The sequence below is a fragment of the Cygnus atratus genome, chromosome 24, assembly GCF_013377495.2.
Source record: "Cygnus atratus isolate AKBS03 ecotype Queensland, Australia chromosome 24, CAtr_DNAZoo_HiC_assembly, whole genome shotgun sequence".
NCBI classification, from domain to species: Eukaryota; Metazoa; Chordata; class Aves; order Anseriformes; family Anatidae; genus Cygnus; species Cygnus atratus.
In genome coordinates, this window is record NC_066385.1 from 4697916 (window position 1) to 4713356 (window position 15441).

Consider the following 15441-nt stretch of genomic DNA (forward strand, 5'->3'; position numbering starts at 1 on the left):
GACACAGGCAGAAAGGCTGCCCTGCCACCACCCCGGGCACGATGAAGAGCAAATGTGCAGTGGGAGCTGACCCAGAGCGGCGGAGCTTTCCTGCAGGCTGTGCTGGAGGCAGCCGAGACCTCGCTGGGGCGTGGTGGAGCTGAAAGGGCTCACGAACACACACTGCACCCTGTTATTGGGCAGGGACAGAGCACACCGGGGGTGAACACGCGCAGAGAGGACAAGAGGTGACTCACAGGGTTTCCAAGTTGTGCAGCCCGTCGAAGCCGTTGGCTCCCAGGCGTTGGATCCGGTTGTTGTGCAGGTGCCTGCGGACAAAGCAGAGATGGTCAGGGGAGATGTAAGATGACCTTTTGCTGCCAGCCTGAGGTACAGGGACAAGCTGAGCGTGGCCTGGGCTGGGATGATGAGGGGTTTTATAAGGTCTCCTCTCCTGCCTCATCAGACACAAGCCAGGTGTAATAGTGCTGGAGCAGCTACCAAGCTCCCATTTCTCCCAGGAAATCCAGGCTGACATAAGAGACCTCCACTTTCACAGCCACTGGGTGACCTTGGATGAACATGCTTAAACAAGAAGTTTCAAGAAACACTAAATCTCACCTTACATTGCTACCAACCCTGCTGTGTGCTGTGTGACTTCACCAGTTGTTTGTGGGCACTGGGTGCTATCTAAGGACAGAGTCATATTTGGACTCCTCGGAGCCTTAATAGCAGCAAGAAGGCCTTGAGTTTAAAATCATCCTGTTAGTCACAGTTTATTATCTTTCCTTATATATATATATATATATATATATGCTGCCTGTTCCTGGATCAGCTCCAGTTTGATTGCAATGAAAGTTATCTTTAGTTTAATGCTTCTAAGTGTCTGGCTGGAGTGCCAGGGCCATGCAACAGGCCAATGCACATTCTCTACAGTAAGACAGATTTTTTTCCCTGTGCCCCTTCTTCCTCGTGCTACATGCCATGAACATCTCATGCTTAGGGGCTCTGGAGCTCCCTGCCTTAATGCTGGTGCTGGGGGCCTGCTGGCTTGAAAAGCCGCCTGTGGTATTTTTGCCTTGGAGGCTCCATGGGTGATGAGTTCTCCTGGATTCTCATCTGCTAGGTTTTCTGTTTCCACAGGCCTCCTACTCCCATGTCTGTTTTTTGGCAAATCCAAGATCTTCATTCCTGGATTCTTCCTCTGGGTTGTCAGAGACTGCGTGCGCGCATCAGCGTGCTTGAGCCACCTGGGTTCCTTTACAGCTGGTGGGCGCCGCATGGCTGCCTGTGCATCTCCCTCTGAAATCTCACTCTAGGGCACCTTGAAATCTGTGCGGGAAGGTATTGTGAGCAGCCTGGGGAAAGTCTGATGAAAAACAGGACACAACAAGCCACGGCTGCCCAGCCTGCACTTCCAGCGAGGGCTGTATTGTGTGGAGGAATGCCCACCAAGGAGGTAAGGTCCTCCTCTTTGGTCTCCATCAGGGTATGTTTCCCCATCAGTTCGTTTTACAGTCCATGTTCTCCTTTAAGACAGAGCAATATGTGGTTAATTTTCTGCCACACCACTTGCCTGTGGGGTCCTTTTCTCCTTTGCCCACGCTCGGGGATGCACCAGCCTTCATCCAACACTGCTGCCTCCTTCCAAGAGCCTGGGGGAGGCTCCACACTGGCAGGTGGATCAATGACTTTTTCGTTATTTGCTGCTTGATCTAAATCTGTCTCAGCTTGAAAAATCTCTCACTCCACCTGGATTCAAGTGTGAACTGTTTGGCTGAGCACACACAGCTCCCACTGCCAAATATTCTGGGGTAAAACAGGAGGGAGGTGGGAGTGGAGGAACAGCCAGGCTCTAGGGCAGTTTGGTAGGGGCTTGCAAAACACTGCAGTTCAGAAACCAGCCCAAGACGGATGTTTGTCGTTGGGACGAGAACATGCAAACATTTCGGAGGAAGGGGAAGGGAGGGGAAAGATCTGTGATAAAATATGTTTGCTCCTTTGAGCAAACAGGGAAAAAGAGAAGGAAGTTATGTGCAAGAAAACTTGGATTGCCTGTGACTCTTAGGGGAGAAAAGAGGCTGAATCTTACAGGAGAAATTCTCTTTGTCATAAGAAAAGAAGTTCAAGTCCAGACGGTTTCCTCTATCAAGTTTTATGGGATAGCTTCAGATCATGTTGCCCTTACTTCACTTGGCACTTCCAGCGCAAGATGATGCCAGTCACTTGGGTCCCTTTGCACACTGGATCCAGCATTTGGCAAATTGAGGCTTTGGATCTGGAGTCGCTCTCTCTAATCACAGCAAGAGGTACCACAGGAACCTCTGGCCCCATACCTCTGCCTGCAGTGAGGGAACAGCGTGAGGAGAAAGGAAATGCTGAGTGCTGGAGAAGATGTGAGCTCCCTGGAGCTTTGTTGGGGTGGTACAGCAGGCTGTCCTGCCTAAGCTGGGCATGCTGAGCAGCTCAGTCTGGCTACTATTGCTCAAGTCAGTCATGGAGGGAGAATAGAAAAGCAACCACCTGCTGTGTTTATATTTGGCTCTAATGTGCTTTGTTTGGAGGCAGAGTAATGAAAATCATCAGAAGGGTGTTCTTTGTTGGTGAGAAAATTATGAGCAACCAAAAAAGAGAGTTATAAGAAAAATTGCTGTCCAAGCTTAATAGAGTTGTTACCCAACCACATGGCAATAATAGAAACAAGCAAGTTTGAATGCAATATAAACTGGAAAGGTAAACACTTGAAAAGACATTCTTTTCTTCCATCCTGCCTTTTTTTTTTTTTTTTCTTTCTCCAGTGGTAAACACATTTTAACAAGTGGAATTGCAACATCTCCAATGTTTGTCAATTTGAGCTCAGCCCACACAACGTTATATTCTGCCCTGTAAATTACAGCTGGTATGATAGCAGCTTGAGATATTTGGTTCTGGGCTATAAACAACCATCGCATGATGCAAAAACATGAGAAGTCTTTAAGGCCCTCCTGTTCCCATGGAGCTAGTATCCACCACTGTCCTATCCTTGCTCCTATCAGCAAGCATTAAGGTCTCTGTATCTCCCTTTTCAGGTCAGTACCACAGAGGGGAGTTAATCAACCATCAGTTAATAATCAGTCATGGCAATCATCCATGAAAGTGGCTTTGCCCAGGAAGAAGCAGGACAGTCACTGCTCTTTTGTAGGCTGGCATACAGACTGGCTGTGTGTTCCAGCTATGCACCTCCATTGGAGAACAGTGGTCTCATCGCAAAAGCCATCGTCTTGGTGGCCTCTGGCAGGATGGCAGAGAAATTGCCCCACGTGCTCCTGCAGCAGCATGAATGCCACCATGCCCCTGAAGTGGGTTAGCTCCTCTGCTGCGCCAGGTGAAGCCATGCTCTGCCTTGCTCAAAACCAGCACAAATTACAGTAAAAGCAGAATAACAAATAGCCATAATCCCCAGGACAGGCTAGAGGGAGACACTTCATCCTGGTTGGTCTCTTCGAGAAACACTCCAGAAAGAAATACCTACAAGACTTATTTGTGCCCCCTGCCCCCCCCCCCCCCCCCCCAATGCACAGCAGTTTCTAGAAGGAAGGTTTGCTGCCCTTGGCAACATTTTTTTTTTCACAATATGAGCTTAAAATGAGGTTATCCCAAATCATTCCTGCAAAACTCCTAGTAGACTTTGTTTCATTTTCATTTCATTTCCCTTTCAATATGTTTTTTCAGTGCGTTAAGAAAATCTGAGGAACAGTTTTGTGCTAAACTGTGAGACAGCCCAGCACATGCAACAGCAGTACAAGCTCCATGTGTGGAAATGCCACCTCCAAGGGGACAGGGCAACTCCATCATTTTTCTTACACACAAGGGAAAAACAGTTTGAGCTAACATGCTAAATACTGCTTCAATAAAAGCGTTTGCCTGCATAAATGAGAGAATATGGAAAGGGATATTGTAGCTGAGTAGTGCAGTGGTGAAACCAGCTCTAGAAGGCTAAATGTGTTTCTAGTATCCACACTGTAAGCTGGATGTTGATAATTTGGAATGGGTGCAGAGAAGAGCAATAAAAATGATCCAAGGGCTGGGAAAAACTAGGATGGAGATTTAGAGAACTCAATCTGTTTAGCTTATTAAAAGTAAGATCAAGGGAATGAGTGTAGCATAATGTATAGGATCCTTCCTGGTTAGAAAATGGGTACTAAAATGGTTCTGTGATTTAGTGGAGAATAGAATAATAAGAACAAATGTCTGAAGTCAAAGCCAAAGAAAATTCAAATGGGAAATATGAGCTTTTTCTTTTTTTTTGTTAACACTAAGGATGATTAACCACTGGAACAAACTACAAAGAGAAGTGGTGGATTCTCCATTGCTTTCATTTCTAATGACTTCATTTTTTCATCTTAAAAAAAAAGACAAATGCAAACATTCTCCATCGGTTATTTGCATTAGATGATTTTGAACCTAGTTCAAATCTGACTTGATGTGAATCTTCCCACTGTGCCAGCCATTGCCATGACGAATTTCCAGATCTATTGTGGCAAAGCTGTCTTTTTTCCTCAATTTGGCCATGGATAAGTAGAGAAATCTAAATCATAAATGGTGCAAATTCCCATGGATTATTCCTGACAGTGAAGGGCCAGCATTAGAGCTGTCTGGCAAAGAACAGAGATCGATCAGAAGTGACACTGTTGGGCGTGCACTGGAGTGCAATTCATTTCTTCCTCAAGTACTGGAGGAAGAAACTCACTTTTCCCAAGGCAGCTCGCTCGGTCCTCAGAGAGAAAAGGCACTTTTGCAAATTAAAAGGCCCACGAATGGGACCCAGATGTTCCAGGCAATATTGTTCTTAGTAATAATGAATTGCACATGCCTGGCACTCCCCACCAACCCCGAGGTTCTTTCAGAGAGGGACTTGTTAACCCCCTTGTACAGGTGAAGGTGGAGGCTCAGCCCTGCACTGAGCTGACACGCTGGGCTTTGTCCTGCAGGGGAGCTCTGTGTTCTGCCGGTTCCTAAGCTGCCACCCGAAGTTACCGGTTCCCAGCACCTCCGGAAAGCAGGGATGAGATGTTTGACATCTGCTCCCTGGCACAGAGGGCACTGAAAATGAGGGGGCCCTTTTGAAAGCTTTGCCCAGAAAAATGCCAGATCAAGGACTGAAAGAGGATTGCAAACCCAGGCATCCTGGAAATTGGTTTCCTCCTCTAGTCGCTATTTAGTGCTGTTAGAGATAGAGCTGCATCATGTCCTTACATAATAAAAACTGTAAGAGAGAAGTTCTGCTAGAATTTGCTTCATTTGGTGACCTCAGATCTCAGCAAACGCAGCTGGAAGGTCTTGCTGGGTGGCCTAGGAGGGAAGCACTCATGGCTGAGTTCCTTGTCCTTGACAGTAAAACATCAGCTAAAATTCAGGCTTCATGAATGTAAGATGATGTAGAAGAGGGAAAATAGTGTTATACGAACATACACACTAACAGCCTCTTAAATATCTACAGGAAAGAGCTCTTGCTGTTCGGTAGCTGTCAAATAAGCAAACCAAGTCATAGGGATGACTAGAAAAAGAGAAAACAGGCTACAGAAGGGCACTGGGGCACTGTGTAAACTCACGGTTCATCTTTCTCTTCATTACAGTGTGCAGTTCTGGTCTCTCCACTTAGAGGTGCAGAGGAACAAATGTGATTTATAGGCTAACATCTGCTTACAGAGCAGCCAGTTGGATGGAGACTGGAAAAGCTGCGATGCAGGAAAGGCAGGACAGACAGTAACAAATACAGAAATGGCACACATCAGGTAGAGACAGGGTGTAAGAATTAAGGGGCATTAAGCAAAACTAACCGGCAGCAGGATGAAAACAACCTTAAGGAGGTACCCGTGGATCACTGACCTATGGAGGTCCTTGCCACAGAACATTTTGAATGCCTAAAATTTACTGTTGTGCCAAAAGCCATTGGACAAATTCATGGGCAGGAAGTCCAGCAATGAGTCTTAAAAATAAAAAGCTCATCTCTGGTTTGGGAAATCCCTAAGACATAAATGGACCTGTGAATGTATTCTGAAGGAGGAGAACTGTCATCGTACCCTCTTCTTAAACTTTTTTTTCTCAGCCATCTGATGCTGGCCCAAGCTAAGGCATCTCGTATGGCCGCAGACACCTTCAGTTTGCCCCTGGTGCAGCTGTCCATATTGTTCATATGTTCATATATTGTCCATATGTTCTTTTCTTTTCCTGTAGTCTTTGTTTTTGAAAGACCTGTGTGCAGGCAGACAAGGGTAAGGGCCAGATAAGAGGACAGGAGCATCCTTTCCGATTATGGGGCAGAGGTAACTCACTGGCTCCAAGCTTGCTTGATGTAAGGTATCAAATGCTGACTCCTTTTGACGGTGTTGCAGGAATGCTGGAGTTAAAGCGATTTCCAGGAGCTGAGGCTCCCTGAGGACCCAGACAGAGAAGGACCCAGGTTTTAACCTCATTTGCTCTAACTTTAGGGATCTCCTGCTGTGTGATGAACATAAAACTTCCCAAAGACGTTCGCTAGCCAGGTCCACCATTACAGGGCTGCAGAGCAACCCCTCCTCTGCCTGGCCTGTGGAGGAGAGGGCACCCTGACCCCGTGTCCCACCCAGCATCCCGTGTCCTGCATAACATCTGTGCTGAGAGAGCTCGTCTCCTTGGGTGACACCAGGAAAGGGAACTGCAGCCCAGCTCAGAGACTCTGCAGCGCTGTGGGAATTCCTGGCTATGGTTCCCAAATTTGTCTCCCATGAGATTTCACTGCAGGGCTCATGGACCCCTTTTGGGACTGGGGCTGGAAGAGGTGCTGTGATTCCAGGTTTGGAAGTTGCCTTTCTGCTGAATTCAGCCGACAGAGGGAACAAGGGACACTAACGAGAACGGCTGTCATGCTCTTTATCAGCCTGTCAGCACAGCAGCATGGGGGTTTCACATGCTCAGCTTCTAAATGAAAAAACCCTTTGTGCCTAAGAAAGAAAATGCTTTTTGTAAAAAAATCTGTTTCATACAAATCATTAGCTGTAAAATATTTAGGACTAGTTCTGCCTGTATATGCTAGGACACATTCCGTCCTGAACAGAGCAGACTTGGAGGTAACATCCTCAGTATCCTGTTCCCATGAGACACCCTGATCAAAGAAGCTGTCTCCCTTTTGCCATCCACAGCATGGTGCCAACATCACAGCTCATGAAGCCCTTGTTATCAAGGCTGGGAAAGGATGGTGCCAATTCCCGAGCCTCAGGGATTTCATGCTGAGTGATTTACATGAGACTCTGCTTACCGAATACCCGGCAACCCTGGTGAGAAACCTGCAGCAGCAATAGTTGGGAATAAGATCAGGGAATTCCTCCACAGAGGTGTAATTTATCAGCAGAGACTGAACCCCTTAACTTGTTCCAGATTGAGGCTCATATGTCCTGATGGCAGTTCTTTGTGTCAGCACTGGAGGATCGCCCGTGTTTCTTTCTCCCAAGAGCCCAAGGTGTGGGAGGAGGAGAAGCACATCTCCACCCTCAGCCATGGTCAGCCGTGCCCACAAGCATTAATCAGGCTGTAAACGAGAGATTCCCCCTGCTCCTCCACATCTGTTCTCGTCTCTCCTCCCCCAGGTGCTCATTTTACCTCTCGGGCTGGAAGTTTCCTGAAGTTTTGGGCAGCAGCTGGCTCTTCTCCATCCACCTGCACGTTCACGACCTTGGCAGAGGGATGCATGTGCGTATCCTTTGCATCCCATGTGGAAAAGTCTCCTCGCGAGCTTTATTGCCTGCTGGCTTTTGGGAGCTTCTTGGCTTGGTGGGTGAGTGTGAGGCAGGGAAAAGTCCCCGGTAGGGGCGCAGGAAGAACACTGGGTGACTTTCCACTGGCTGCGTGCTGACAGGGGTATGCATGGAAGCATGGGAGAGATTTATGGGGACAGTTCTGCCAAACACTTGTGATCCCACAAAAATTTAGCTTCGTGTCCCACAGCGCCTGGCAGGATCACACATATGTTCCCATCCAATTGTCTGTGGTGGGATATTATCCTCTCCCTTGCGACCTAATGGTCATTGACTTTTATTTCTTGAGCTTGCCTGTTTAATTAAGGAGTTGCTTCGCACCCAAAGTATGGGATAAGCAAGAATGAAAGCAGCATGCTTTTGAGACTGGAATAACAATTGAAATGTCAGCTCACCCTCCATGCTAGCTATTAAGGCTGAATGAAGTGCTTGTATTATGGGTCAAAGGATGTCTTGGTAGAATGGGCACTATTGTGGGTGAAAACTACTTATTTGACATTTCTTAAGTTGCTTTTAGCGTTTCTCCTAAACAAGCCTTTGTGATTTGTCTAAACAGCTGAATTTGATGCTAATAAAACAGTGGACTGTGCTTTGTCCAGGCACTTTCTGTGTTAGATGGTTTTAGTAAACACTTTAAATTTTGAAAGTGAAATAATTGCTAAGCTTTCACTAGGCACCACATGTTGAGGTTACTTAATACGCTGATATCAACAGGCATATTACCAAACTAAAAGTTAGCATTTCATGTAGATACAGGAGCTCTGAAGTAATTGGCAATCACACCTGAACTTATTAATCAACACCAAAAAGTCAATGACTAGCTAATTTGCACATGTAAACTTCCTTTTAAAAGCCAGATAATATCCAAGCCTCTGTTGATTGAAGGGATGCACCTCCTGATGTAACTCCCATGGCATTAGTTTGCTTTCTGATTACAGTCTGCGGAGTGTTTTAGTGTCTCACTGCCCGTGGAGTGAATGCGTCCCACCTGGACCTGGTGTCCTCCAACAGCAGTCCCGTTCCCTACATTGCTCTGAGGCAGTAAAATATTTATAATGCAAACTGGACAACAGCATGCACCATGGGGCTGTGATCACTGTAAGGAACCGGTAAGTGGTGTATGTTACACAGTCATGCAAATAAGCACACACAAGCTTGGACAAGGTGTTGAGCTCAGGCCTTTTGTTCCAAATCATATTTGCTCAAGCAGTTTTCTTTGCATGTTTTCCAAGAAAAGAAAATTTAAAAAAAATTGTTTTTTGACCCGATTGCAAGTTTTCACTTTTTTTTTTTTTTTTTTTAAATTTCAATAGAAATTCCTGTAGTTTTAGTGGAAATTGTCCCTGCCCATGGCAGGTGGTTGGAATTAGATGATCCCTTCCAACCCAAACCACTCTATGACTGTGATTTAACACAGCGATTGGAGGAGGGAATAGAAGTTGTAAGCTTTTTGTTGTTTGAATTTTCAGTGGAAAAAATCTGCTTTTTGTTTCCAGATCCTGATTTTTTTTTATGCACGTCATTTTTTTTTTTTTTTGAAAGATGCCGAGGACCATTTTGGCCGTTCAAGTGGGGAAAACATGAAAAACTTCAAAAGCGAGTGGAGATTTTAGCATTTCCCATCAAATGGTGGGGATTTCTCCACTCTGGTGAACCAGTCCCCTGCCTGCCCACCCCCGGAGCAAAAAGCTGCCCCTCGGGAGCAAGCAGCGGGAGCTCCCCGGGGGCTGAGGAGGGTTTGTCAGGCAGGTCAGCACCTTGTCCCAGCCGGAGGATGCCGCGGCTGCGAGGGAATAGAAGCGGAGAAGGCTTACAGCACCACGAGGCTGCTGAGATTCTGGAAGGCATAATCGGGAATGTGCCAGATCTGGTTGAGAGCCAGGGTCATGGCCTGCAGTGCTGGCAGGTGGTTCAGAGCTCGGACAGGGATCTCCGTCAGGGCATTATCGTCCAGCCACAGGTGACGCAAGGAGAGCAGCCCCTCAAAGCTCTTCTCGGGCACCACAGAGATAAGGTTTGCATCCAGGCGTCTGAGTGGGAAAGAAACAGGGTGGGGATAAGTGAGAGACTGATCCAGCATTGCTTTCTGTGCCCACGGCGTTATGTAAAGGGAGGTTTGGTGCCGAGGTGGGATGGATTGATGGCCAGGGAGATTGGGTTAGTCTGTAAGTAGTGATTAGCATGGGGAGGTCTCAGTGCAAGGCTCCTGCCGGCACCCTGAGATATTTGACCAACTGCCGAGGATGGTCCCTTCCTGATGGCCATTTAGTGGCCATTTTATACAAAACAGCTGGGCTGAATCCTTTCATATGACCCCACCAGATGGGCACTGGCTGGCTGTGGCTTGCAACACTGAAGCGTGAGCATCCCAGCTTGTCCCCTGTGGCCAGCCTTGTCGTGGGTCTGCCTGACCCTGCAGTGCAAGTGCCCTGGCACAGTCCCATTCGGAGTGCCCCGCAGCCCGCTCAGCCCCACAGCCACAGGCTCTGCAGGAAAGCCAAGCAGCATGGGCCAAATCCCATGCCAGAGGGAAAGGATTTGCCTGAAGAATGTGAGATACGTGGCAGCCGTGCTCGGGGTCCTGCGTTAGGTCTGAACAGCCAGCGTTACCTGTAAAGCCGTGGGTGCAGGAAGCACTGAGAGCAAGTCAGACCGTATGTCATGGCACAGGAATTAAGCCTGTGCTCTCTGTGTTGCACATGTTCAGGCCTTTCTTTCTCCTTGATTTGCCAATTGCCTTTTTTTTTTTTTTAATCATCGTGGAATCCTTAAGGCAGTTGAATAGCAGAGATTTAATTTGGTTAGAAACTTTAATTTTTAAAACTGTATTTTGTTCCAAAACAGAATGAGAAGCCAAAAATGTATTAAGCTTATTATGGAAAAAAAAAAAGTAAAAAAATAGTTTTAGGAATCATCTCTCTTAAAGATCTCTTATTTTAACAATGGTGAGCAGGATATATTGTGTTATCTGTAGATTTTAAAATCAAAATAAAAGAGGAAAATCTTTCAAATTTGGACGAGGTACCAGGAACCAATTATACCAAGGAGAAAAAAAATTCTGATTTCAATCCATGGCTAACAGAGCCTATTTTGTTTACTCAATCTATCTAAAAGAAAGATCTCTGAATTCAAATTTGCAAAGATTTTTGCCTCTTATCACAGCATGAGAGAAGACAGTTTACAGAACTGTCATGGCCCAGCCCTCAAATTAATGATCATCCATAAGAAGAAAGTAGTATATAAATTAGTATTTTGGCTATCAAAAGTAATATTTTTGACAAAAGTTGAACGCTGGAGCAGAGCCCCAGACTCATGTTGCCCCCATCTCCGCCAGACACTTGTTCAAAGAGCACACGTAACATTTCAGAGTTCACAAACCGCTTCCCACCACCCTGCCATAAACTTCAAATCTGCAGCAGGAGACTTAAAGCCCCGGCACATGCACGGAGCAGGGAGGATTCCGTGTGTGAGCTGTGGTCTCTGCGGTGGGGTGGTGTTTCATGGGTGAAAGCCTTGGGTTATCCTAGGAAACAGGGAAAGGCATTTCCTGCACTGGCTGTCTGAGCTGGATGGACGAAGTGGGAGACTTGTACCTGCAGAAGAATTGTGGTCACACCTTCTGAGATCCCCCTTGGACAACTGTCCTTTGAATGCAATATACAGGACTTGATTCAAAATCACCTCAAAACCGAAGGGTGGATTAACTATTTCAGCACGCCCATTTTGCCACACGAATGATTTTCTCCAAATTGCAATATGCTTGTGTTGCTGCAAAGCAACCTTTTCTATTTTCCCGTGCAAGGCTGTTCAGCTGAAAGGTTTTCACTCAGCTCTACTGATTTTGGAGGGTGAGCTGAGGATGACAAGAACATGTCACAACCAAAACTCAGTATAGTTACCACAGTGCTTACATCTTTGCTCAGAAAGCTTACACAATACAGTGTATATCTTTATCTTGAAAGGATGGGCATGTTGCAAATTCTGCCTCAATTTACCTCCTATCACCCAGGCTGCAGTCAGCTCAGAGCACAGTATCATTCATCTTCCTGTGAAGACATATTTAAAGAATAAAGAGCCGAAAAACAAACCCTGCAGCAGCTCAGGATAAGATTAAAGAGTCTATTTGAAAATTTTCATCAAAATGTTTTGGGACAAACAAGAACTTTTTGACCAAAATTAAAACTTGTGTGGGAAATGTTAATCTTTGCTTCATTTTTCCATCCCTTCTTCAGCATAAGAATTCTGTTACTTTTTGGCATCATAATTTGTTTTTCGGAAAAAAAAAAGGAAAAGTACTGCTTACTTTTCACAGAGACATTCTTTCATCCAAATCCCTATATGTTTACTGAAAATTGTTTTAAAGTGAATGCTCTGTTTCAAGTTTAATTAATTAAAGAACAGACAATGAAAATATCCGCTGTGAATAGTTATCATTTCTCAAAACCAAATTCAGCTCTCAGAAATGGAGATGCTAAAACAGAGCTTAGGGCTGGTACAACACCAGGCTGAGCTGTCCACAAGGATGGTTCGTGGCAAGGGAGCAGGGTGCTCCCAGCACTTTGGTCGTGAGCTCCTGGGTGAAGCCATAGGCACAAGCCACAAGAGTTTGGCTTCAGTGTGATGGTGCCCCAGGTGTCAGAGGAACTGTTAGTGCAGCCAGATTTGCTCACAGCTATTTAGCACATGCTCAGGAAGGGCACTTTCTTACACACATGGTCCTGTAGGTATCAGAGGAGTGCCAGTGAGGTAGGATGGGTCCTTGGTGGATTTTCTGAGGGACTCAGTGGCACTCAAAGGTATGGAGGTCCCTACCTTTGTCAATCCCCATGGTTAGGACGGTCAATCCCCATGGTTAGGACAGGGCAATAACTGAGATTCATCTAATGAGATTGTAAATTCTCCTGCACAGGGACTGGCTTTGAACAAGCTGCAGCTCCAAGCATGCTGCAGCCAGCCTCTGCTCTGTGTCTCATTCCCTCCTGTCAATGAGAGGTCACTTCTGAAGACTGAAATGAGCCCCAAGTCTTTTGCCTTTTCACCTCCGCCCTGGTGGCAGCGTGGCGTGTTGTGGGGAGTGTGGCTGCTGGCCATCTGAGACTCTAGCTGGAGAGCCGCGTGCCTGGGGAGCTGTGTTGGTGAGCTCCAGCCATGTAATTGCTGCCTTAATCTGCTTCAGAGTGTGAAAATCAGCCCCCAGCCAGATTCCTCAGTGGGGTGAAAGGGAGACTTTCTGCTGCCTTTAATGAGCTGGACGAGGGCCTCAGAAACAACGGCTTGTTTGGCCCATAGCACAGCAAACTGCACCTACCTGGAGCTACTGAAGTTAAAATTAGGAACAGGAAAGTGTCCGGCTAAAGGCATTTCACCTCTGGCTGGCTGGGCAGAGGATTTATCTGCCTTTGCAGCACCAACAAGGGAACAGGGAACAGGGACTAAGTGATGGCTGTGTTCCTGGTACCAAAAGGTCTCTGGATTGTTTAATTGCTCCTCAGGGAGTTGCTGGCTGTTTCTGGAATAGAGGTGCATTCTTTCTAATAAAAGCTGTGCATGTGGGGATTGCTAATTGCTATGGCTTTCAGACAGCTCTCCACTCTCTTCTGGAAGGAGAAAAGCTGAAGTTCTTGGCACAGAGTTGTTAGTAATTATATCAATTATACTAAACAAAAACCAACCCAACAGTTCTCTCCTTTCTTCAGTGTGTGACTCTGGCTCTGTAAGTGTTTTCTGTTATGATTTATACCTAAGATAATTGGGCCGATTAGTGGGTAAATGGGACAGCGCAGGCTGGGGCTGGCTCCTCACCTTCCATGGAGATGTTTTAATCTTTATTTCACCAAATCACTCAGTTGGTTTTCCTCACAAGCATTAACCCATTTGTTGCTAACAAAAGAAGATGTCTCTTTTGCAGAGCTGCTGGATGGCTTGGAAGTGGGACTTGAAGTGATGCCTGCTGTCAAGCAGTGCTGTAGGTCTGGAGAGTGGATGAGACACACGGTGCTCTCCAGATGTCTGCATGGACAGCATTTCCAACTGACTTCACAGGCTGAACCGAGAATCAAGGCACTATAGAGCATTATCCTGATCATCGCAGGCAAAGAGCTGATTTTAAGTGGGACATTCAAGAATGCTGGCACATCAACAGCTGCTAGAAAGCCTCGGTTTCTGGCGTTAGATCTGCATCTACTACTGGTAGTCATGGGGCATTAATATGATTTCAACACGACACCTAGCCAAAACCAAAAATGTCTTAAGAGTGCCCAGATTTTACTCCATTTTCTGTTTCAAGGACTACTGGGGTAGGGGGAGAGGGATCTGTTTGGGAAAAAAAAACCCTTAACTTTAGGTCTAAGGTTTTACCTATGTGATCTTTGTTCCCTGAGCAGCTGTTCCCATCTGTGAGAGGAGCAGCTCAGCACCAACCACCTGTACATCTGAGCCCCATCAGCTGGTGCCTTTGCTGCAGCTGTAGCCAGTGGGAGTGGTGGGGATCCAAAGAAACCTGTTTGGGGTGGGAAAAGGGATCTTTTTCCTTGTGCAGGACACCGTCAGATGTCTGGGTGCAGGGTATAGAGCCCAACAAAGTGCAGGAGCATAGCTGACTCTGGTTCATGTGGGCTTTGAAGAGCCACTTTGTTGCTTTGAACATTGTCTGTATTGGATAAAATCTGTGTGCCTTCTTACCAAGAACAATCCAGAAATGATGCTGGGAACAAAAACATTAATAGAAGGAACCAAGCAGGTAAGAAAGCTCTTTTCTAATCACAAAAGGGCAATAACAGGATATTCCTCCTTCCCAGTGTGCAGAAGAGAAGCTAAAGCAATCAGCACAGCCATTCCAGGAGGTCCAGGTGGTGGTGGGGCTATGTGCAGTTGCCAATGCAGCAAGCATGTCATAAGGTTTGTATTAATTCTGACAGGTCGAGCTATAATCTGAGATCTTTGTTTTCCTGTGCCACAGACCCAGCAGTTTCCAAGAACTGCCTTGTTTCAAGAACTGCTTCCAGATCACTTCAGAGGATGTGCAAGTGCGTTTCTGAGACCCCTGTAAGCACATGCATCCTGCTGTTTGTAACATGACTGGCAGAAGTGTGCAGCAGTGGATAACCAAAAACACACTGTTCCCTAGCAGATGTGGTGCAAATCTCAGACTGTGACTGGCAGAAGCAATTTTGCCCAAGTCTTTCCAGCTCCTTCTGACTGTGGAGCACTTACAGGGAGAGCTGCTGCCTGGAAGGCAATGAACGTGCACAATGCCATGCTGTCAGGGAACATCCTGACTTTTAATGCTGTTCTTCCTTCCTTGCACATGGTAGAGCTGATAATAGCAGGCTGTCTGGATGCCTTACACAGACCATGCACAGCAACTAGTCTGCAGTATAGACTCTGTGATGTTCCCCTACAGCCCACAGCCTGGTCGCAAGGGGACACTGGGGCCTCAGATGCCCATCCATCCTCCCAGCATTTTTGCCATATATTGGGCTATTATTTCCCTTAATAAATTTGGAGAGAATTTGCCACCAAAGATCAGAGGCAGTACTGGGGGGTACAGGGCTGGGCCGTTCTCCATCCAAACCAGGGAACAACTGTGCATCTTCATTATATGTCAGCAGCCGAATACAGGGCATAAAGAAAGGAGGGTCTGGAGGGAGCTGCATCCTTCGAAGGAGTGAGGACAGACCTAGCAGTGTGG

General features: G+C 46.5%; 1 protein-coding gene across 1 annotated transcript in view; it reads right to left on the reverse strand.

Moving 5' to 3' along the window:
* Nucleotides 1-15441, reverse strand: part of LGR6 (leucine rich repeat containing G protein-coupled receptor 6) — a 136116-nt gene that overhangs the window by 36052 nt on the left and 84623 nt on the right. The window contains exons 5-6 of the mRNA XM_035561359.1: nt 9566-9781; nt 237-308 (exon numbers count right to left, since the gene is read on the reverse strand). Coding sequence (XP_035417252.1) covers nt 237-308; nt 9566-9781 — 288 coding nt within the window. The remainder of the gene's footprint in view (nt 1-236; nt 309-9565; nt 9782-15441) is intronic.